General features: G+C 38.7%; 1 protein-coding gene across 1 annotated transcript in view; it reads left to right on the top strand.

The window, feature by feature from the left end:
* The first annotated feature begins 4,250 nt into the window (after positions 1 to 4,250).
* The window catches only part of PDGFC (platelet derived growth factor C), a 122,252-nt gene continuing 101,958 nt past the window's right edge, over positions 4,251 to 24,544 (top strand). The window contains exons 1-2 of the mRNA XM_074541177.1: positions 4,251 to 4,399; positions 4,536 to 4,894. Of these exons, the coding sequence (XP_074397278.1) occupies positions 4,777 to 4,894 (118 nt within the window). The 5' untranslated portion in view covers positions 4,251 to 4,399; positions 4,536 to 4,776. The remainder of the gene's footprint in view (positions 4,400 to 4,535; positions 4,895 to 24,544) is intronic.

Raw genomic sequence — 24,544 nt, 5'->3', positions numbered from 1 at the left:
TGCATGTACATTTAGAATACATGGGATTATAAAAGTGCATATGCATTAATTAATAATTTTCCCTATTTTTATTAAGTGAAACAAGCTTTGGAGAGAAAAGTGAATCAATCCATCTTCTTTTTCCCAACAGTGGGTTGTAGTCTTGCAAAGGTACGTAAATGTCTAGCTCTGACTCTTGTGAGACATGAATTTGGTAGAAGTTACTGCATTTCTGGAGTTATACGTCTCCAGAAACATTTTCCTTTGGTTCATCATGCCTAAAAATGGGTTTGTATCTCAGCCTTTTGCTATTTTCCCCCAAACACTGTATTTCTCATCCTATTCCTTCTCATGAGAGAAATGCTTATGTCATTGCAAAGCTTTTGGAGGAAAACAAGTCTGAAACAGCATATTAGGAAAAGGAAATAGTACACTTCCTCATAGAACTTACTTGAGATATTTAGAGCTCCCTGAAAGCAGTCCATATCTCTTGGCATCAGCTCAAACCATAAAGGCAGTCAGTGAACATTTATGCACCTTGCCAGTTCCAGCCAACTTCCAAAATAATGGGGAGCCTTTCTTGTTGCAAAGCAATAAAGGAACAAGGTGTGGAGCACGTGGCTGTGACTGTCCACATCTGTTGGCACTGTGACTATATTATTTTGACTTTAGTGTGGGGAAATATTTGCTGATATAAGTGAAGGTTTTGAAGATTGTGTGATGAATGTATGTTTTAATAGTAACTCTTTCACTTAATAATAATCGCAGAGAATGCCTTTTCATTTCAAGGGTATTTATAGTTCAGGAAGGCTATGCAGCATCACAGTAAGTCTCTGATATCCTAACAGGCCAAATTTCTGTTGCCTTCTATGGTGGCTAAGTCTCAACACAATAAATTCCTGTGGGATAATCCAGATAGTTCAAATTTTATTCAAGTGAAAGAAATACTCCTTCAAACATAGTTCTCAATGAGGATCATAAAAAAACAGTCATAAAACAATTTGAAAATATGTCAAATCAGTGAGAACTATTCTACAGAACAAAGTTGGCATCTCAGACAATTTGAATATCCCAATTTATAGAGAAACATCTGTTGCAGTATTTAAGTTTAAAAATACTTGAGGCACACTTTATAGACTACATTACAAAACATTTGGGGGAAAAAAAGTCTTTGAAAGACTACAGTGTTGACTAAATAATTTTGAGATGAGTTATGGTGAGGTGACATAAAAAAGACAAAAACTGAAGTGCAATTCTAATAATGGAGAAAAATTAGGAACATAAAGCTCTATGTAGTTAAAAATATTTATAATGTATGTAGAAAAAAAATTATATCCAGAGAAATTTTTTACTGGGCCACCAGAATTGAGTCACCAGAACTCTTAGCTGCATTAGCATTGTGGTCCCCAGTGAAATTCAGTATGAGCAATGCAATATGCACTGGCAGCATTTATCTGAACTACATATGCATTAGTTTGTCATAATTACCTAGACATTTACTTATTTAATGCCAATACTTCCATGGGTTATTACATGAGTATATCATACAAGAACTTAAAGGTATGAACAACAGATACTACATACAATGAAACATTCTGTTTTCATTCACTATATAATATTAGATTCCTTCACTTGGAATGTTGTGTTCTGTTTGTCCCACCCCAAATAAAACAACAAAAACAGATGGCACTTGAGAAGGCTTAGAAGTATAGAGGTGTTCATGTGAAAACCATAGTAAAGATGCCAAGCTGGGAAAGGATGTGATACAGCTGTTACACAGAAGATGAAGAAGTTAAAGGAGGCAAACATTAAATTATTTATTTTCATTACCCAAGCACATAGATATACCTGATGAAATTGGAGAGCAATAACATTAAAAATAAACGTAGCTGGTGATAAATGCTTAGCATGAATTTCAGAGATTGGACACATTTAAGGATAGAGATTATCTCTCATGATATTTTCTGTGGAATTTGCAACAATAGCATTATTTAGAGAAGTAAAGCCTCAATGATCAAAATATACCCTGACCTTTAATAACAGGAGGTTTAGAATGGAAGCTTCCACCCTAGGCAGTGTTATTCCATATTCATCCACTATGTGGGTTCTTGCATTTTCCTTTGAAAAGTCTGAGCCAGGACAGAATTGTGGAATCATTTAGGCTGGAAAATACCAAAATGACCAAGTACAACTACAAATCCAGCACTGCCAAGTCCACCACTAAACCATGTTCCTACATGACATATATACCTATCTTTTAGGCACCTTCAGGAATCATGATCACCACTTCTCCAGGCAGCTTTTCCCAATGCTTCAGAACCCTTTCTGTGAAGAGGTTTTTCCCTAACATCCAATCTAAACATCCCCTGACCCAACTTGCTGCTGTTTCACCTTGTCCTGTTGCTTATTACTTGGGAGAAGAGACCAATCCCTACCCTGTTATAGCGCCTTTTCATGCAGCTGGAGTGTGCAATAGAGTCTTTCCCCCGAGCCTCCTTTTCTCCAGGCTAAACAAGCCTACATCTCTAAGCCACTCTTAAGAGTTGTGTGCCAGATCCTTCCCCAGCCCTGCTGCCCTTCTCTGGGCATGCTCCAGCACCTCCAGAAACCCTGGTGTGATGCAGCCTAGATTTTTCAATGGATAGTTTATTTCTCATGTACACAACATAAGACATTAGGTCCATGTTTTTCAGAGTGAACTTGCCATCAGTACTCCAAAGCAGAAAGAATCCCACAAAATCCTCAGGCAATGAAGGTTAAGCTACAGTGTAATACTTCATCTATTTGATTTAAAAAACCCCAAAACACTGCTTGTAATCATCAGGGTAGGAGACCTAGAAAGTTGTACGTGTTATTTTTATTTCCATTTTAAAATAACAACAGTGAAGCCAAAAAAAAATTATAGGGATAACAATAATAAAAGTAACTGCATAGTCTGCTTTGTGCAGTACATGTCTGCCTTCACGCTCTGTAAGTGAAGGGTTGCTATTTACGGTATGCTCCAAGTCTGCTTCTCAGAAGACAGCCCAGCTTGGCTGGACAGCTTTCAGTTGCTACTGGAAATATGTCACTTATTAGGAACAGAGGGGTTGTTTATCACTGTCTCAAGGGTTACTTTGGCTGAGGCAAGGAATCAGCTCAGTTATATAATGGAAAGAGCTGGGTCAAAGGATAAGAAATTTATGTAGTGTGTGCTTGAGATTCTGGCAGTGCAGACGCAGTTTCTCTCTTGCATGTCTTGCGCATATCATGGTTATATAGCCCCCCCAAAAATATATATGTGGCTGTATAGGTCCCCCATCCATCCCCAAAACAACCTTAGAACTATGGGGGCCAAAGTAAAAAATTTAAGAAACGCTCCCAAAACTTCTCAATCAAAAAAAGAGATTTGTCTTAGTGATTTATTTTGCCCTCCTGGTATCCAGTTAGCATTCAGTGTTGTTACCCAGACCCACCACATAGCCACATTTCCACTCCTGTAGCAAACTAGAAATGCCATCTCTAGCAAAGATGTATATGGGTGCTGAACATCATCAGTCCTTTTAGTCCTCACCAACATTAATAGGGGCATACTCACTGACATAATCTCACTTCTGGTTTCTGGTGAAACAGCAAAAAGGAACCCAATCCTATCTGCTTTACTACAGTTACTTTACTTTGTAACTGTCCCTGGCTTGTTGCAGTACCACAAGGCAGTGCAACAAGCCAGGGACAGTTACAAAGAGTTGAACCTATGTTTCCATCTGCTTATGTAACTGTTAGATGTCCCAGTTCAGGGTAACTAAAACAACTTCTGGTACAAAAAACCCAAAACAAACAAACCCAAACAAACAAAGAAAAAAAAAAAAGTATTCAGAGACTTTTAAAAAACCCCTCTCTGTGTTTTAGTTCCCACTACCAAGGGCATCCTTTAGACGAAATGTTTAACCAAGCACCAAGTTTTCAAGTACAAACCCAATTACCATAATAACATCCCGGTGAACAAATACGGGAAAGTCAGCATCTCTCCCTGACTGCCAAACGCACAAACTGTCTTCGGACCGCGGGGACCTCGGGTCCTTCTTGGGGCACGGCGGAGGGAGCCCCCTTGGTGGGGCACACGGGGCTGGGGGAGCCCCTGCCCCGGTTCCCGTCCCAGCACCTGTTGCGCCGCCACTTGGCCGCTGCAGAGGGGCAGCGGCGGGACCGCCCGCCGGCTCCTTCTTCCCACCGACAACTTCCCGGGGCGTCAACGGCCGCGCCAGGTGCCGCCCTCGCCGTGATGGGACGGCGGGCGTGGGAGGGAAGGAGGGAGGAAGGGGGAGCCGGCAGGCAGGGCCCGGGCTGGCAGCGCTGGTGCCGAGCTGCGGGCGAGGAGGGCAGCGCTGGAGCGAGAGCGCGGGCTGCCCGCCCCCCGCCCGCCCCCGCTGCCGGCTGACAGGTGCGCGCTCCTCCGCGCCGGCCCCGGCTCCTCCGACCCCCGCCCGCCACGGCCACGGATTGTTTAGTCCTTGGGAAGCTGGTCTGGGTCCAGATTTTCCTTTGATCCTTTTTTTTTTTTTTTTTTTCTTTTTAAGAGAGAGGGGGTAAAAAAAGCCAAAGCAAAACAAAACCTGGAGACACAGAAAAGGGCTCTAGGAAAAAGTTTTGGATGGGATTATGTGGAAACTACCCTGCAATTCCACGCTGCCAGAGCAGGCTCAGTGCTGCCTTCTCCCCAGCGGCGCAGCCCGCGCCGGGCGCTGCTGAGAGACGCCCGGGCCTCGGTGCCGCGCCGCCAGTGCCTGCTGTGCCGGAGCCCCTCGCCCCGCCGGCCCAATGCTCCTCCTCGGGCTGCTCCTGCTGACATCTGCCCTGGCCGGCCGGAGGCAGGGGGCCGTCGCCGAGTCCGACCTCAGCAGCAAGTTCGCCTTCTCCGGCGCCAAGGAGCAGAACGGTAAGGAGCCGCAGCGCCCGCCGCTGCGCAGCCCGGGGCAGGGCGGGGGCGGGCGCCCGGCCGGCGCGGAGCGGAGCTGAGCTGAGCTCCCTCTCCTCCCGGCTCCTCTCGTCTCCTCCCGGCTCCTCTCCTCCTCGGGGCGGCGGGCTTGGGGGCAGCGCGGCTCTGCCCGCCGGCCCCGGGTAAAAGGGCAGCGGCTCGGCGGCCGCGGGGGGAGCCCGGCGGCTCTCTCTTCTGCCGTGCTTGAGGTGCAAAACGTGCCCCCTTCCCGTCCACCGCTTCGCCCTGCTAAAAAACCAAACAAACTGAAAAACAGCAACCTAAACACAGCAACGACCCGCGCACCTTTGTACCCCCAATGCTTCGCTCTCGGGGGGTGGGTTTTTGTGTCTGTGAGTGAATGAGTGGTGTTTTGTACGGGCTGGAAACGAGCTAATCCTGCATAGGAAATGAGAATTACTTTCAACTTTCAAGTGTACCTGAAATGTTTAGAAAACTCTCAAATGCAAGTTCCCCTGGGCTGGGGCTGCGCAGAGCTGGAGAAAGACTCCTTTCATACAGCAAGGGCAGCTTCGGGGTGTGTAATTTGCTTAGCCTCTGAACTCCATATGATTTACATTATTCAGATTTTTAAGCGCCTTTCCTCTTGATCTGCTATTATGAAGTCATTTTAAAGAATACTTTACAAACTGTAACGTTATATACTGCATGAAACCACGCTTACTGTAGAATACCTAAAATTAAGGCTGTTTGCATACATTCGTGGAAACCGCGGTGTTTAATATAGGGGGTGGGGGGTGTGTTTGAAAAATTTAGTACTTAGCATGTCAGCTAGAACAAGCTTTCTCCCTGGGCACAAACCAACACAAAAGGCCAAGCTGGGAACTCTCAAAACTCTCTGAACTGTAATGAAATAAAGCAGAAACACAGATTCGAGGCTAATTCAATTCTCTTAACTTTGAACTTGGGACTCCCCAGATAAAAGTATTCTATGTTATATCTTCTAATAGAAAGCAAATTTTCAGAGACCTCTGCAAGTGTTCTTTGAGTGGGTAGAATATGCAGTGCACTAACAAATTTAAAAGGGGGAGATTAATACTGCTGTAGCCTGTTAATGTGATGATATATGGCACCTGCAGACTGCCGGAGCTGCTGATCAAAGAGCAGCGTGGGGATCAATCTCTAATCAGAGCAACTGTGAAGGGCCAGAGGAAAGTGATCAAAAGACTTAGAGACTGGGCTATTCTGACAGGAAACCAATCAGACTTTGTGCACAGTACAGGAAATTATCTGCTCTGTGTGAGAAATCACTCACTTTCTACCCCTTCCTATCCTACCTGGTGTTTAGAGGCTTTAGGGCACCAGTTTGTGACAAAGTGGGCTTGGCAATTATATACCAATGTCTAGTGCTGTTATGCTGCCTTCTCTTAAATTTGCATGGTGTGCATATGGAGCTTATCAACACGCCGAGTATTGTCATTGCTTTGCTTTAACTTTGTCAGGACTGGCAAGAAACCTGCTATGCTGTCAGTCTCCTCTAAAAGGTTTGTTCCAGGATTCCAGGATAACGCAGCTGGGCCCTGAAAGGCCTCCAGGGTGCAACAATGGGAGCACAACAGTGTAAAAGGTAGATCATACAGCACAGAAGCAAAACTGGTGTAAATAGGTGTAAGTACATGTGACAGTGCAAGCTAGATTCTCTTCACATATATCAGAAATGCAGCTGCCTTAAGTCAGGCTTCAACTGATTTGCAATGAAATTTGGCATGCTCTAAGATACACTCACTGTGTCTTAGAACAACTGCAAAGCCAGAGGAAATTTTGTTAAAAAAAAAAACTGAAACTGTATTAAGTGGTAGATTATACTCAGAACTGTCCAGATTCCTCTTGTAGCTTACTTTAAGTTTGCCTAATACTTGTTGAATTGCAAAAATTACTTTAAAAAATTAGCATAAGTTTAGGTATAGCTAAGTACCAACCTCTGACTTTTCTTAACTGGTTTTAATTATTTGGGGGATCAGTAACACTAGTCCAACCAGTTCTTACTTGATTTAATTAGAGTGATTTTTACACTCTGCTGCAATCTAAAGATTGTATAGCTTTTAGCTAGAGGCAGGTTAAAACTCCCTGGAGTATGAGAATGAGATATTGCTGCTCATGTGCCAAATAATCTCTGGTCAGGAGAAAGGGAGATTTTTTTACTCACACAGTCTACAAATAAAAATTCTGTCCTCAACTTGTAAAACTGCTAAGTGGCCAAGTGGAGTGGAATGGATTACAGTGTTACTCAGCTGCACACAAGGGTGCTATAGCTATTGCTTCAAGGTGATGCTGAAGATGCCTGTGACCAGTTATTAATTCAGTGGGACTGCTTGTGTTTCAAAGGATAAAGCATGTGCTTAAGGATTAACTAATATTTACTTATTTAATAGCTGAATTATATTCACTTCAAAATTGCAATTTGACTCATTTACTAATGGTTTGCATAAGAAGCTCTCTTGGTTTTGCTGCATAGTGAATATTATTTTGGGAGGCAATTTCCTAGTATAAATATTTTTTTGCAATTGTAAATTAAATATTTTAGAACACAGAGTTTTGCTGGTACCTCCTGGAAATTCACTGTGTTGGTTGTTGTGGGGCCAATGTAGCTCCATTTGAAACCACTAAAAACTACCTCCATGTTTTTATTTGCCTGCCCTCTGCTATATTGAGATTTTCTTTTAACAGGTTTTTTGGTAACTCTGCTTGACAGCAAGGGATTTTATGTGATTTCTGTCAAAAACTCTTATTTATATTTCATGTTTTTATTTTATTCCACTCAATAAATAATCATCTGGAGGATCAAAGAAGTTTATGCTAACAGTTTTCTGGAAAGTAAAGTAGTAGCAAATGGTGCATGTAGTGAGGGCTCCCGTTTATCTGGGTGGATTTAATTTCTACAATTCTTCATCAGATTATGCTTTGGAGGGTTTTTCATACTTAGGTGGCTTTATTATTTCTCTTATGGCTCTTTGAGGTATTTACTACAAATTTTCCATATTGAAGAAAAGAATCAAGAAAATTTGAATGCTCAATTTCTTTTAAATCACAAAACTGAATGTCGTATATTAAATTTAATTAATTGGATGGCTAACTTCTAGTTTCTTCATTTCTATCTACTTTTGAATCCTGTTTTTGACATAATATTTCATAGTCTTTCTGTAGCTTCAGAAATGTCTGAAGGGGCTATTGGTAGGTTGAGTACTGGGAATGACTTAATTCTAGTGACTTAACCCTGTTAGTCTTGAGTGCACCTGCTTATGTGATGTTATTAGCTTGATCTGGATTTGATTACAACATGAGATGGCAGGAGAATCTTAGATCTATTTTCTTGGCTGCCTTAGAACAAGATGCAATAATTGTTTAAAGTAATTTTGCTAAGCTATCAGCTGTTATATTTTCTATGAGAAATATGAAAGTATCTATAGAAAATAATGTAAAAACTGCTGTTGGATGCCATAAGCAATAATGTGTACAGTTTGTGGTGTGTACGTTTCAAGTGTGGTACTGAATGACTTCAGAAGGCCGAGAACCTGAGGTCAGTTAGAAACTCACCAGGACTGATTTTCCTGCAGTCAGTTTGAAGTATGAATGAACTGCAGTAAATAGAGTTGCTGAAGCACATCTTACAAAACTGAAGCACTTGATTTCTGCAAATTCTGTAGCACAGGTAATGTGTCAGTCATGATCTGTCTTTTCACAGATCTCAAAAGGAATTAGGTTGGTTTTCTTCTTCTTTCACATGAATGGAAACCCATAATAATAAGTTTCACTAACTGAACACTTCATAATCTATTTCTTAAATCTTCTGAAATGGGAAAGATTCATGTAGCTTAAAAAAACCAAACCCAAAAGCATGTCCTTGAGACAGTGTTTGAAACTTGCATATTTCAGGCCATCCTTGGGAAAAGTTGGTGGATGCAGCTGGAAGTGAGTGAGGAGCTGAAGTGCCAGAGGAGGATTCTCTCATCACCTCGATGTGTGTGTGGCCTGCCACGCCTGCTCTGAACCACAGAGAGAATTCCCTGATTTGTCTGTGAACAGAGAGAACTCCCAGTTAATTCAGGGAGCAGGACAGCATCGCAACAAAGGCATTCTGATTAAGTTCCTTTACCTTGGGCTGAACATCAGGAAAATGTGTGGATGTCCAAGTGATGCAGCACATTGAATCCTTACAGACAGGAGTGTCAGTCCTTTTGCTTGAAAGCAGAAATAAAATTTGACTCCAAAGTTTTCTCTTATAAATGAGGATACTTTATCATGGTTTGATGCCATTTCCACTGGCTCATGTTGAAGTTAAGAGTGCCAGCACAGCCTATTGACTACTGCTGGCTGGCAAAAATTGTCTTAGTTTTGAGAAGATAAGGAAGAATAATAGATAAGCTGTGTCATCTAAAGGGAAACTTGATAGCAATGCAATTTTTTTCAAGTCAAATCTATTTCTGCCTAGTCTAGGGCTTGTTTTGAAATGTTTTAAAGCTGTTTTCCTGGAAATTAATGAATTACAGCACATCCTCTTGTGACTTTAAGCAGAAGATTGTGGCAAATTAGAGAAGCTGTTCAACACAACAGCTAATTGCAGAGGAAGAAAGTTTTTGAAACGGGTATTTTAGTGTTTGTAGTTGACTTCTGGCGTATTGTTTGCCATTCAGCAGAGTGATGCTTGGGACTTCTCCTTAGGCCTGTTGCTTCTCTCAGTTTCTTCTGTAAGGGTTTTAAAAGCACAGACTTTTTACTCCTTGTCTCAAATATCTAGTTATTCCAACCTATCCATATATTTCTTTAGGGTTGGAATGGAATTTAGTGTAAAATGGAGTCTTGAATGGAATTTAGTGTCAAAACTTATTTTTGCTTAACTAGTTCTTATTAAGTTTCTAAGTTGGACTTCAATGCTTTGTCATGCTTTTTGGGGGGTTTTAACTTTGTCTGTCAGTCAGAATTTTATAATGGAGAAGAAACATGAGGCATACCTTGAGTCAGGGACAGCTGTATTGCCAAAGAGCTTATGTTCAACTTTGTCTTCCTATAAACATAATGTCTTTTATATCTTAGAGCTTTTTCCAGATCCGTTGAGTCTTAATTATTACATAGTTGACATGTAATAGCAAAGTAATGATTAACATCATACAGCAGTGGTTGTGAATTATAGCAGTGGTTTGGGGGTTTCTGTCTCTGCTGGGTGGTTGCTGCTTTTGGTTTTTGCTATGTCTGGCAGTTCCTGGTTATTAGAAAGAGGATGTGCTGAGCAAGCCCACTTCCCTTATTGGAAATGAGCCTCTTCAATTGCTTTATAGATAGCTCTTAGCTTTGAGAGCCCTGCCTTTGCTTTTTAGTCCCAAAGTGCATGCCATGGGAAATGCACTTCTTGGTGTGTAAGCATCTTAAGAATTGGCCTGTACAGGATGTAGTCTTTTAGAAGAAACCAGTGTGACTTAGAAATAGTTACTGGAACAGAAAGGAAATAGAGCTTACACATAGAAACATAGTTGTTTTAGTAACACTTAAGTGTCTGTATGAGTGCTTTGTTGTTTCAAAGTTTCTGAGAAATGAATTGCATGTTAAGACTTTTTCAGCCCTGTCATTCCCTTTTGGGAAGAACTTTTTCAGCTTGTGTTGAATGTGAAATGCTTTTATTTAATTAGGTAAGTGAAAATTCATAATGTGTTATTGTGAAGCTAAAATATCAATTGGTTTTTTGAAGGGGCTTTCTTAGACTGTAGGATGTTATTTTAAGGTGACAATGCCTGGAAAATTTGTTCTATAGATGTCCTAGCCTTTGGGTTCATCTGTCTTCTGATCACCTCTTCTTGGCATTATTCTACAGAGATTTTTCAAAGAAATCTTCAGTGTTACATTGCGCTATTTGTGCTTAATTTCATAATTCTACAGCATACTAAGAAGTCTTCTTATGTGTGAAGGTACCTCATCTTTACAAAGCATGTGTGCAATAATAACTCACTACATTTCCATAACTTATTCAGTTTCCACAGCAGTTGTTTGGCTGGGTGACAAAAGGCAGGACTCTGGATGCTCTGGGAGAAAGTCTTACACACAGAGAGTATGGGAACTATTAAAAAACTAGTATAAAAAAAGGAGAAAGCCCAGCTAATTCCTTGATCTCCTACAAGCCTTCTGCATTAGGGTTTGCAAGTGCTGGTTTTTTCTGATCTTAATTAGTTTTCTTCCAGCTATTCCATCTTTGCTGAGCATGCCCTCAGTGTTGGACTTTGGTGTTCTCCCTGCACAGGCATGACCTAATGTTTGCCCTGGGCTCAGAGCCTGCTTGGCTTCTTGCCACAAGTGCTGTGAGTGTGTGCCACCCCCAAGCCATGGCAATGTGCTCTCACCTTTGCTGACCAGACCCTCATGTGAGCTGGCTGCAGCTGAAGTTAAAAACTCCTCAGCTGTTTTGCTAAGTCTCTTTGAGCCACTGGATTATTATTCTCATTCTCTCTCTCAGCTAATTTAAGACTATGCAGGTTAACTCTGCAGTGAGAATCTTCACAGTGATGGAGTGATGGTCTCTGCTTTTGTTTTTGGAGTTTTATTTTCTTTCCGCCATTTTTACGTGCAGGTGTTTGGAGCTGGAGAAAGAGGATATCAATTTAACTCTCTTTAATACAGCACAGGCAGAAAGAGAAACATAATAAGAAAATTTTCAAAGGTTATTTCCCATGAAGTGGCATACTTTTGTACTACTGAGAATGAGATTTGCAAGGGAATAATCAATAACACCTTTTTTTCCTTCGGCAATGTGCCTTTTAGTGAATTAATCCTCATAAATTATTCATTAAACTTGCCATTTTGTGGCAAATTCATTCAAGGTATCATTATAAACATGGGGGTTTTAAGGAGATTCTTCTAGGCTGAAGGTCACTTCTGTTCCTACCTCCCTAAAAGCCCAAAACACTGAAATTTCTCATTGAATTAGTTAAAATTGGTTATTAACTGCATTAAAACAGCATGCAGGCATGGCTTAGTTTGATCACTGCTGTGCTGATTTCTCCCCATGAAGTGGAGGGTACCACTGATCCTGAATAAAACTTGGTAAAGGCAGGCAGGGCTTTCCTTTGGTCATGCATTATGACTGGAATTAAAAATCTTTGGTTTTATTTTTTTAGGAATTGGTTTTACTAGATGAGCAGTGCTGTTGGTTGAGTAGGTATCTTAACATGTTCCCTGGATACAACATTACTACTAAAAGAAGGCAGGGGAGATCTTCCTAGTTTCAGCACATGTCTGGCATAGCCAGTGATAATTTTGGCTGCTGGATCCCTTATCACCTGTATCTGGCTTTTCTTGGAACCTTAATCTATCTTTCTCAGAAAAAGCAAAGGTTGTCTTGGGAAGAGGAAACAATGATTCTTGTGTTTTCTCTACAGTTAATTCACTTTTACATTGCTGCTGCTGTAGTATTCTTATTAGGAATTGGCAATAAATCATGTAAGAAGGTGGGGGGGGCAAGAAGTTAGATGCTGCAGTTAATTAGGGAATTGGCTCTGTAATCAAGGGATAAAGGGGCTTCAAACTAGGTTCAAACAGTAAAAGGTAAAGGAGAGATGCCCTTTGCATAGTTTCAATATTCTACATCTTCAAACCATTATTCAGCTTGGCACATATCAGCAAAGTTGTAGGTTTCTCTGTTTGTAAAATACTAGGGAATGTTGCATTTGAAGAGTAGTTTACACTGGAAAAATGATTTTGGACATGCTCTTAGCACACCTTCCCTGTCAATCTGTTGCTCCTAACTTCTCTATGCCTCTTTTCAGCTTTTTTTGTTTAAAAGCACATGAAGTGGGAAAGTGACCTGGCTGGAAGAGGTACTTATTTCTGAACAAATGCACAGTATCACTTGTTTCAGTTGTTATCTTTGTTAATCTTTTTCACAAAACTCAGTTGCCCCATCTTTTACTAATCTGTTATCTAGGAAGCTTCATTGAATGAGCTATTGCATGATAGCAGCTAGAATATCTAAGTTTGATTATATTTTCTATTTTATTACTTTTTTCTCCCCCAGTGTAATTCTCTGTGTAACCACCCAGCTGTGCTCACCCTTGTTCCAAACAATCCAAGGCATCAGTCCTAGGGGCTCTGAGTTCCTCCTTGGATTGACAAGGAAACCAGCACTCATTTTCTGCAATAGTTAAACATTAAAAAAGACATATGGCACAGGAAATTCTTTTGCTGTATATGAAGGTATGGCATTTCCAAACTGGAAGTGTTGTTCTGACTATTCCACCGGTAGTGGCGAGTTATATGAGGCCACTTCCATCTGCAGAGAATCTGTTTCTCTTGCTTGTGGTTCTGGGGCTCATTCAAATGCTCTAAAACAAAATAAAAGGAATGGATGTAATAACTTCTTTATGGAAAAGTCATAAAAAGCTACAGAGCCATGTAAACAAATTGGGTCATTTACAAGATATTTAAGTGATGGATATTCAGTCCAAATTCAAAGGTGTGGATTAGGTTTTTACAGTCTTCCTGACTGAATTTTGCCCTCAACAAGATTTTCTTTTTCTGCCAGGAATGCCTTTGACTCTACAGATGACAAATTTTCAGAAAAAGTGTTTTCAAACATTTCAGTGCATTCAGAGTAAAGCCAAGATGTAGGAGAACAATTCAGCACTGTGATTTGTTATTTCTCTAGGTGAATGGGGAGCCTTTCTTAATCTTCATGGTTACACTGTGAAGCCGTAGTGGAACTTTGTAGTATTCCCAGGGAAAATCAACTAAAAGAGTTTCCCTTCTGGATTCAAACATGCCTGAACTAATTACAAAGCAACCATTTTGGCTCTCTGCTCTGTCAGTATAAATAAGTTTGCCCAGAACAGCAGTGTCTGTGATCCAAGCTAAGCAGTGTTAGTCACAGAAATGTGTGTCGTATCTCATTGAAGCACTGAGCGTCTTATCCATGGTGTGTCACCTCACAAGGCCCTTCTGATTTTATCACTTGTTGGAGAGGAGTGAAAAATGTGATAACTGCAATTTAACATGCATTCTGTGGGTCATTTATTTGTTTTGATATAAATATAAGCCTAAGGATGGACAATTTTCTCACATTTGGGGGAGGGATATTGGTGCAAACTACTATGGGGTGCTTCTCATGAGATGAGCTTGCTCTCTGGCTCCCAAAGCAACTTCAGTTACCTTTCATAACTCTTCATGCACTCAAAGCTGCAGATCGTTTCAGAAAGAAATAACTTTGCTAAGCACAAGTCCAGAGTTAGTAGTAATTAACTGTACATGGGTGAAGCTCCCTATGTGTATGTACAGTGCTAAATAATGAACTGTTGATGTATGTCTCTTGTGCTTGATAATGTGCCTGTGACACTAACAGTTCTTACCTGGAAAATGTGTATGTGGTCATGCAGCATTTGAAGAAGTCCTTCAGAAAATGATTTGAATTAATGTTGCATCAGACAATGTTCGGTGTAAAAGGTTTATATGTATGTTATTGACAATTCGTGTTTCAAAAGTAAATATCGTACTATTTTAAGGCTTCCATCTACTTAGTCTTACTACTTAGTTGGTCTGTTGTTATACACGGAGGTTCATACCTACCAACATTTCTGTTGCTTGTGAAAGTATGATGGATCTGAAAGGGAGGTAAAACCTCTTAACTGGCAGCTAACAAGTAATGGCTCCAAAACAAACATGATCTCTATAAAAGGACATTAAACAGTTGGATTTGACCTTGCCTATTGTTTTAAAATATGGCTAAAGACTCTTGATGGCCTTGCTTTCTTTGGGTCATTCAAAAAATTCCAGGCCTAAGGTGCACTGCCTATTTTATAGGCAGACTGGAGTCTGAAACTACTGAAATAAAAGTCTGAAAATACTCTAAAAATGTTTGCTATAAGTGAGTAAGCACTCACTATATTTCTCACAGTACTTGCTGTATGAGTACTTTTGAGAAGTCCCAAAGTACTTGCCTGTAGTGCTAATGCAGCCTTGAGTTCCTTTTGAAATGGAGATTGAATTTGTGACAGTTGAGTCCTTCAGCAATACTTACCTATCTGCCTAAGAGCCTTTATAAAGATTGGCCTAAGATGCTGAGAACAGCCTTTTTTTTGACTTTTGTTTCTTCCTTGGGAATCTTTATTCTATACCTGCTGTCAGTATCTGCAAAAACTGGTATGTGTGTAGTGCTGGCACAGAGTTTGAGTTCAATAATTTTCATTTGCAGAGAGACTACTGAGATTGTCTTTGATATTACCTAACACCTCAAGAATGCCACACCTCGGCAGAGTATGACAGTAAAGAGAGCTCTGTTGCTTAAATACCTGCCTGGTTTGCAAAGTTTTCATATTGCTTGTGGGGAAAAAGATGGTTTTGTATAGTTGTCAAGCAGAAAGATAAACATGTTTCTAAAGCGTGTGCCTGCCTTATCAGCAAGAATCTTACAAAACTCTGATGGGCCTTATTTGTCAAGATGCATGTGGAGGTTGGTGTAGTGGTAATACCCAATGAAGTAGCAGTGAAATGTTTCCAAATTGTTATTGCTTTTAACATAATTAAAAGAAATGAAATGAAAACTCTGTAGTTTGAAAGACAGCAAGAGTCCGAGAACCTCTTGTTTCAAGTTGGCTTGGGGAAGGAATGGTGAATATTGGAGCTAAAAGTATTTTGAATGAATTTAAGGTGGGCTATCAGTGTGTTAATAAGTCCTAAAACATTCAATAAATGACGTAGAGTTTAAATAGTAATCTTTTATGTTTACATGGAGATCAACTAATGCTGGGTAATGTGAAAATATTTACTTTTTATTTTCATCTTTCTGGGTTTGGGGAGAATGGAATCTTCTCTGTTCTTCTGCATGTCAACTGTTCTTAAAATAATTTAATTCCAGGCAATAGTGGCTGTTGAACATGTGTATCATCAGCCACAGCCAAGCTGCACATTGAGCTCTCTGCTCCACAGAGGGGTAATGTGTGGCTGCAGAGGGTTCACAGCATCTAGTTTTGGAATTTGTGTATACCCAGATGTTGCTACTGAGTACAGAATGTAGGAGCTATTTGTTTCTCAGTCCTGATTCCTTAGCCCTACTCTAGGATCTTCAAAAAGAACTGTTTAATAGGTAGAAGTTTTTTTGTTTGGCTTTAGTGTTTGTTTTTTTTTAGTTTTTCAAGTGCATGATCATGTATTTATTAATAACTAATTTATTAAAAACAAATTTTTATTGCTGTCTCTACTGCAATCCCTTGGCTGATTTAAGACTTCAGATTCAACAAAAATATAATTATTTTCAGAGGTAGCTGGTTTTTCTCACTTACATCTTTCCATTGTTTTGCTGAATATTCATTACTTTCAAGCTCAAAGTCTACTCTAAAAGATAGCTTGTAACATACTTAAATAAAAGCAAGCTGTTATCAAAAATATTAATTTCTGTCCCTGCTTTAGTCAAATCCTTAACATAAAAGCAGTTCTAAAATTGCTAATTGCTATAAAGTATGCTATTATATCTACCAGCAATTTATTAGGTGTACTAAGTGTGTGTACTTATTTTATAAATAGTGTGTTACCAGCTGACTAGCTCTAATCCCTGAACTCCCCCACTGACAGTACTTTGGATTGGATAGATGTAAAAGATGCAAAGATGTATTGTGGATTTGCTCCCTAAGATACACAAAAGGACTTGACCTTGAGTGAGGAATTCCATTGAAGTTGGGAAGTGATTTGATCTAGTTAGAATGAAAAAATTACATGATGTACATTAGCAAGATCAAGACCTTGTCTTTAATTCAAAGCCTGGAAAAGGGAAACATCTTGATGACTTCTTTTTCAGATTTTTGATTGTGTCCATTAAATGTGAAATAAAACTCAGCAATGGTGTTCGTGTTTGCTATGGTGGCTGTGCCTGTCTAGCTATAAAAATCATTGACTGCATCTGAATTACTTCTTATTTGAAAAAAATCCCAACTAATAATGGTTAAAGTGTAATAAAGTTTATTTATGTAAAATAGTATTAGAAAGATAAAAGCTAATCATGCTTTCATATTTTGAGTTTTATTTTCCTTTATAGCTATATTAAAGAAAATAGTTATATTTTCTTTTTTTTTTCTTTTCTTATACTCAGTAAACTAATCCAAGCTGTATGCTGAACAACAGGATCTCTACTCCATTTACAGTAAAATGCTAATGGACAGATAAGAATATCTATGCTCTTGTTAAAATTTGATAAAAACTGTAGCAAAACCCCCCATGCTTCTGCCTCTGTGGCAAGGGAGGAATGCTCTATTTTGCAGTTTGCAGAATAGTTGAGCAACATCAAGTGCCTTAAAGCATAAGGAAATGATAGATCTTGAGAGGTAAAGACAGAACTGTGAAAGAAGTCTGTAGTGAAAGTTAACAAGAGAAGAAAGCAAGATGCTGTGACAACACTGCATGGAAACTATTTTTCTCTGTATCTTTTCTGCCTTTATGCAGTAGAAGAATGAACAAAAGGGCTCCAGCACAGTAGCTCTTCTTTGATGATTACTGAACAGGGTGAATTATTTTTTTCATCCTGTTGAGCATGAGGAATTTATTTGATACTTCTAGATTATTACCTGATTTTTCCATCAGGTAGGGGTATTTAAAAGAGGTGTTTGGAAGATTTTTACTGGTATAGGACATGAAGCTGTAAACAGCAAAGACAGCGATCAGTTGATAAACACTGCAATATACTGGCTTGGTTTGTCCTCAGCATTATTGATAGCTCTTTTTAATGGACTGTTCCCCAAAACAGGGTGTGTATGGTGGTGGTGCTTTAAACATGTAGGTAATCAGGACTCATATCACAGGGAGTGAAGAGAGAAACTTTGTTTCAGCTGTTAAAATTTTTTCAGTGTCATTTAAGCATTTATATGTCTGATGAACTACAGATAAAGTAGCAGATGCTTAGGCTTTTTATCTATCTCTGTTTTCCTGTGTTTTTTTTTTTCTGGTGCACCAAAATTAAGATATCAGACATGGCCTTTCAAATTGCTTGTCTTCTGTGTGGCCGGTAAGTGTGGCTTTCAGGGATGGCTTTGTACCAATACTTGTCATTATTTTAAACAAGAGGAAATTATAATACTTCTAAAAATCAAGACCAAAGCATTTTAAAAATGAAGACTCATGGCAAATAGGAAATCCTAGATCTCTCTGAAAGTTATCAATATATTTACTTTTCTGGCATGTGCTTATGCTGCCACATGGAACTTGATCCGGAAAGTCAGAGGATGGAATGTCACCAAATGCTCAGTGGTACCTTGGTGCCAATATAGATTCACTGCAACGTTTTTTTTTTTGTTATTCCTGACACTTTTTTAAACAAATGATTTCATAATGCCTGGAATGCTTCTGAGAATAAATAAAATTACATCCAGAGCTTCCCTTCTTTAGGTGTTTTTTTTTTTTTTTTTTTGGTGTGTGTTTTTGGTTGTGTGTGTTTTGGAAGTTTTTTAAAAGAAACTGAGCCCTAATGAAAAGGTGTGCAAACCAGACGGTGGTGAGAGGGTTGCTTTTTGATGAGAAAGGTCAGCATCTTGCACCTGGCAAAAACATTTTGATTAGAAATGTGTATTTATATATGGATGGGGAAAACAGCAGGAAAAGGAGCTTTGGTAATTTCTCTGCCTGTGAACAGCCCTGGAGCCTCTGGAACCACCTTTAGCAGAAATAAGAGTTATAATGGTGGGCATTGGGTATTGAGTGCTCAGCTGGCATCTGCTTTGTCACAGTTAGAAAGGGCTAGAAGGAAAGATCTTGTATCCTACTGGAGTTCTCTGGGGTGCAGTTCCTGAAGACTGAACAAAACAAAAAGTCATCAGTCCTTCTGTTCAAGATGACTTGATAACAAAGAATGCCCCATAAACACAATGGGATTATTTGCTCAAAGGACCAAGATGTTTATGTTGCTGCTACCTTTGGTAGCAAAGAGTAGAGAAGGACCATAAGAAAGACGGTTTAAAAACAAAAAGGACACCTACTAAAATACTATGTCTGGTAAATAATTTTTCTCTAGATGTTTTTCATGAAAGATATTGATGGTTTTAACAAAGGTAATGGGAATAAATGCTTTCTCTTCAGTAGAGTAGGAGATGCTGCTAAGATGCTATCGTTTGCAGTTCCATAAATTCTGTGTTTAAAAAGTAGTGACAGTAGCAAGGCAAAAGTAGTAATACTATACAGATTTTAAGAATGTCTGTAACCGAACAAGATCTAATTCAAAGAAACTACTTTCATTCTCTGAAAATGAAAGGTCTGTGTTTTGTTTTTAAGGTGGGTACCCTTGTTCTCAGAATTTTTCCTGCTCTGGAATTTTCTTCAGCTCCACAACTGAAGCCTGCTGCATAAATTCAGCTTCTCTGAATTTTATTCCTTTATTGATAGAGTATCTGGTATATTGGTTATAGGTGCAATATTTTCCCTACTTCATCAATCTTCTATTTACAAATACCAGTTTAAATAAGCAATATTACATTTAAAAGGATTGTGTCCAGAAAAAAACTCTCTAAATAGCTTCAGATATTTACTTGTCTTTTTTAAGGTAAAGTATTTATATGTTGTTAATTTCTGAGGTTATGAATAATTCTGTTTTCTTTTCATAGCTTTCACATAATTTGCTTTAGAATTTTACCCTCTAGATCTCTCTTCAGACGGTTATCTAATGATGAAGGTGTCACTTCCTACAATTGTATTCATATGCAATTCAAATATACACTTTTCAAGCTGTAGCTGTGTATTAGGCTTTAGGTAGTGTCAACATCTTTGTTGAAGCACTTGCAGAAATCTTCCAGGATCATGAAGACTTTTTATTACTGCCTTGAGGCAAAAATGTTGCCAGAGACTTCATTTAATGACAGTCTCTATGTGTAACACATCTGTTGTATTTCTTGGAATGATGGCATCATTCATGTAGTAACAAAGCATGAGCAGTCAGCAGCTGAAAACACAAGGCTGAGGTTCTGTTCTCGTATCTTAGTTGAAATTAGGTTTAGCTACTACCTGAGTGGGCTTTCAAAGAAATAGAGTGTTAGATGAGGAGGGTTTGAAGGCTCTGCTGGTCTTCATCTATTTTGGTAGTGGAGGGGATGTTGAAGGCTCTTCTTTAATTGTTTGTGAGGGTTTTGTTGCTTGGTTTATGTTTTTGCCTTTCTCTCCCCCCATTCATGCTGGAGGGTTGAGACAGTGACTGACATTCCCTATCACTTGCTTCAGGTTAGCACACCTTTTTGGCCAAAATGAAACTGGAGAATTGCTTTTGGTCCCCATAAATTCCTTTGTAAACACTAAATTTTCTTGCTCTACTATAATGTCTGTAATTAGAGCAACCTTTTGTTAAATACTTTGAGGTTCTTATCTACCATTTGCATCTGTTAAGAATGTAGTTGCTGTTCTGCTGCCCAGCTTTATACAACTTTGGATCTGTTTTTAGTATTTTTTGAGATATGTACATGGAAGATCAAAATAGTAAATTTGTTAATCTAAATTTGTTAATTAATCTAAATAGTAGATTTGTTAAATTTCATTTTTAACTTGGAGAGATTGTAGGAATCAGGGTTGAAAACTGAACTAAAATCTTTGAGAAAGAGAAGAGAAATGGAACAGAATTATGGGCAGAAAAATTGCAAAGTTCATTCAGACATGACTCCTATTTACCAAGAAAAAAATTAAATAAGAATTATCAGTTTACCTTGTAAATATGGATATTTTTAAAGAAGTAAAACTTAGTGGTATGTAGCTTATATAATTAATATTAGGTTGAGGAGAATTCAAGAAAAAATATTGTTGATTGTATTCAAAAAGAAGTGCTTTGTATTTGAGATGAAACAATTTTATTAAAGGTAGGCAAGGCAAGGTAATTAAAGATATGGAATAACATGTGAATTTTGAATATCATCAACTGGTAATTAGGCCAAAAGGAAATGATAAGGTTAGGTATAATGCTGTGATCTCAAGAGTGTAGATTAAAAGAAAGCACTACTAATGAAACCAGTGTGCCAATGCAATTCCCTGAGAAAGTTCTAGAAGGTAATAGTAGCCATTCCAGGCCAAATGAAAGGTATTGTTGGCTCAGTGTGTTCTGCTTGACAATACCCAGTAAGGAATGTAACAATGATTCCCTGGACTATTCTCCTGCCTTCCAGTGTTGTAGGAGTCAGAAATTTTCATAAGCTGCAGGCAGAATTTGGGTGTTTTGTAGCCCAAGGGACTTTTATGTCTTGAAAACTTTTTCTATTTACAGTTTCTAATGAGAAAATTTAACCACATAACTGGTAAATATCTTATTTTGATTATTTCATGCACACTGCTGGATCATTTTATTCAGTATCATCTTGGTCTTTGGTTTTGCCCATGATTTTTGGATTTGATCAGCTCTTGTGGAACCTGAGCTAGTAGGTGCTCCAAGCCTTGTTCTCCTGCACAGTGTTTGTGTGCTTGCTTGTAGCAAATATGCACACATATGTGCAAAAATGCACAAAAAGTATGTATCTTCTGGTATTTCAAGTATCAAAAAATACTGGGAAGCAGTATTCAAGATATGAGAAGACCCTGGATTTACACAGTAACAGTGTTTTTTCTAGTTTTTCATGCTTTTGCCTCAAGTTCCTAATCATCAGGTTTTCCTCTCAGACATGTAGTCCTGTCCTAGTAGGACAAACAGCAGCTCTGCACATGGGAAAGATGATCAGAAATTGCTTTGTGTAGCACTCAGATCTGGAAGTGATAGAGACTGCAATGAGTCAAAGCTATAAATTTCACAGGATCAAGACATTTCAATGTTCCACTTCAAGTATATCATTGTTAATATGGGTAAAAGATGCTGTAAATCAGGTGTTGACTATAAAAATGGAAAGTAAACTTTCTCAAGTGTTCTTTCCTAGTGTTAGGTTGTGGTGTCAAGTGGTGTTCTGTTTGTTTTGGCCTTGGTTTTCTTCTCATAGACATTTTTTTCATTTGTAAATCTTCATGGCCAGAACCTATTCCTCCTATATTATTCCTCTGCCTAAGAGGAGCAGAGACTTAGGGGTTTGGGGTTTTTTAGTCTTTGCTGATTATTTTAGATACTAGTTTGAAGGAGAACCTTCCCCTGGGAGTAAGCTGGTTCTTCAGTGTGGCCAGTGATATTAAGATATTGCAAATGAGTTGCTGATCACCCATCCTGTTCCTTGCCCTATTTTAGACTTGAATTTTATTTGTTTACTATTGAGTTTCTCTCATGAGGTAGCCCCACCTTTGTCTACCTTGTGTGTGAATAGTGATTGATTTCCATTCCCCTTTCCTCTTTAAACAGAATGTTTTCTAGGGTTTCTTACATGAAGAAAAACATATTTTAGAAAAGCATATTTTAGATGCTTCACCTAACTATCTTTCAAGTTTCGCTTGAGTCAACATTTGGATGCCATTCTGCATTTAGGAATGGGGCTTTTGACTGCAACTAAAATAAAAAAATATTCTTAGAAAAATAAATTATTAGAGAACTTGTGTTCTTCTGGTTTGTTCTGTGCTCTGAAGTTCCAGTTCTTATGCATGGGAGCAATAACACCTACTCAAATGATAATCCTCCCTAACCTCATCAGGTAGAGATGACAAGATAAGAACTAGGTGCTTATTTTCTAGTAGTATTTTTAAAATCTGCAGTTCTAGAAAATGACATGGCACTATTTTGTTTAAATTGTCAAATTGAAAGTCACCTTTAAATTTACGCTGGAAAATTATTTATAATTTATTTTGAGATAATTTAGAAGAATAATTTCCAAAATTGCCTTTTATACTTAGAGCCTAGCAATTGAACTATTATTTGTTTTAGTTTTTTTCTCTCTAATGGATTTTGGGAGAACGAATGAATTCTGAGATCATGAACAGCCTAATGCATGCTCTGCTGAAATTTGGGTGACCCTGTGAAGGGAAGACTGTAGTGAACCAAGGCTGGTTCTTGGTGGGCAGTGCTAAGAGCTGGGCCAGGTGGCCCTGGGGACGGTGCCAGAGCCACGCTGCTTGCCAGGGGCTCTCGTCTGCTGGAAACCCTTCCCAAGGGAAACGCTGCTTGCTGTGACATTTTCTTGCTTGCCGCTGGATCCAGTGCTGATCTCTTCAGCCTTTTCCCCAGCTCTCCTGCCTCTTTCTTAGGAGGGTGTAAAGGTGTTGGGGGTCATATGAAAACTGCAATTCATATTTGGGCAACATTTTCTGACCTTATTCACTGCAATAATTAGACATTTATGAAAATACAGGCTGAAGTGGTGCCCTGCCAGACAAAATGTAATAGAAATCTCAGATCAAGTTGCTAGTACTTCCTTTTCTGGCTCGCTTTCAAGTGTGCCTGTGAGCGCAAAGGAATGGCATGTATTTATACATTTGTAAATAAGATCCCACACATTTTCCGCTTGAGAACATGCACTCAGACCTTTTATGGTCAGGAAGGGGTGTTTCCCTCTGTCTGTGAGCTGCCCAGAGAACTGCACATTTCCAAGTATGCAGTGCAGAAACTTACAGCTAATACTTTGTAAACTTCAGTTTAAATAAAGAAGTTTGGGGGATTAAAGGCAAAACAAAGTAATTTTTTTTTTCCAGTGGTAAAATACTTTAAGATAAATAAAGAGGTTTTGCAATTGATGTTTTTTGCTAACCTAATTTGCCTCATTCAGGTTTACTTATAAAATAGCACTTAAATCAAGCTCTCATGACTGTGTGTCCTCTTTTCAAAATGTGTATTTATCAAGAGATTGTTGATAATGTCTTTTTAAAATATCTAAAACTCTTTCTAGATACTCAGTGTCAGTTGATCATAATGGAACAATAGTACCTAGCAATAATATTCCTAGGGGAAAAAAACTCACAAACCAACACAAATTAACCTTGACAAAATGGAAATATTTCAAAAATAGTAGTTGCTTGCAGGCCTATTTCACCCATCAAAGAAATTTTGATTCAATTTGAGTGATCTCCAGCTCTGTAAGATGAATGCAGAACACTTAAATGTCACTGTCAAAAAGTATCATTGTCTTGAGAAGGCACAAATAAAATAATTTACTTGTGTAGTAATTTAGCTGCAGAGAGCATAATAAATATGTTCTTTCTTTTATGTGAAATGGTAAAGTGTTTTAGGGAACCTGTAATATGCCCTACAAAATGTGTCCAGGTGGGGTTTAATTTTCCGTCAGCTGTTTTGGAAACTGCTAATAGTCTGAAGGTATAGGACAGTTGGAAACACTTGAAATATGCTACAAGAGTTAGGGGTTTTTTTAGCTATTGAAACAGTTTTTTAGTTCTTATGTCATGATGCACACAGTACTCCACTCTAACTTTTATACTAAAAAGTTTTAAATAGATTTTCTTAAAAGTGGTTACTTGCTGTCTTCAGTTTAATCAGAAAAAAACCCTTTGGTACCTTCTGGAAAAAAAAAGAATGCCTACAGGAAGAAGAGTAATCACTTTTGAAGACTAAAAGGGGTAGGTTTCAAAATTCCCGCTCAGTTTCCCAAAGATGCATTCTATCATGTGTCTCTTTGTACAGTGAGATGTGAGAGTTGCCATAGAAGTGTTTTTTATTCCAGGACTGTTCAATTAGGTCAAAGTCAAATGACAACAGGCTGAACATTTTAATGACAACAAGCTGAATGTTGTAATATTATAGGTGTCATA

This window comes from Zonotrichia albicollis, chromosome 5 (assembly GCF_047830755.1).
Source record: "Zonotrichia albicollis isolate bZonAlb1 chromosome 5, bZonAlb1.hap1, whole genome shotgun sequence".
NCBI classification, from domain to species: domain Eukaryota; kingdom Metazoa; phylum Chordata; class Aves; order Passeriformes; family Passerellidae; genus Zonotrichia; species Zonotrichia albicollis.
The sequence above is the reverse complement of the archived record's forward strand: the minus strand, read 5'-3'. Positions and strand labels throughout refer to the sequence as shown.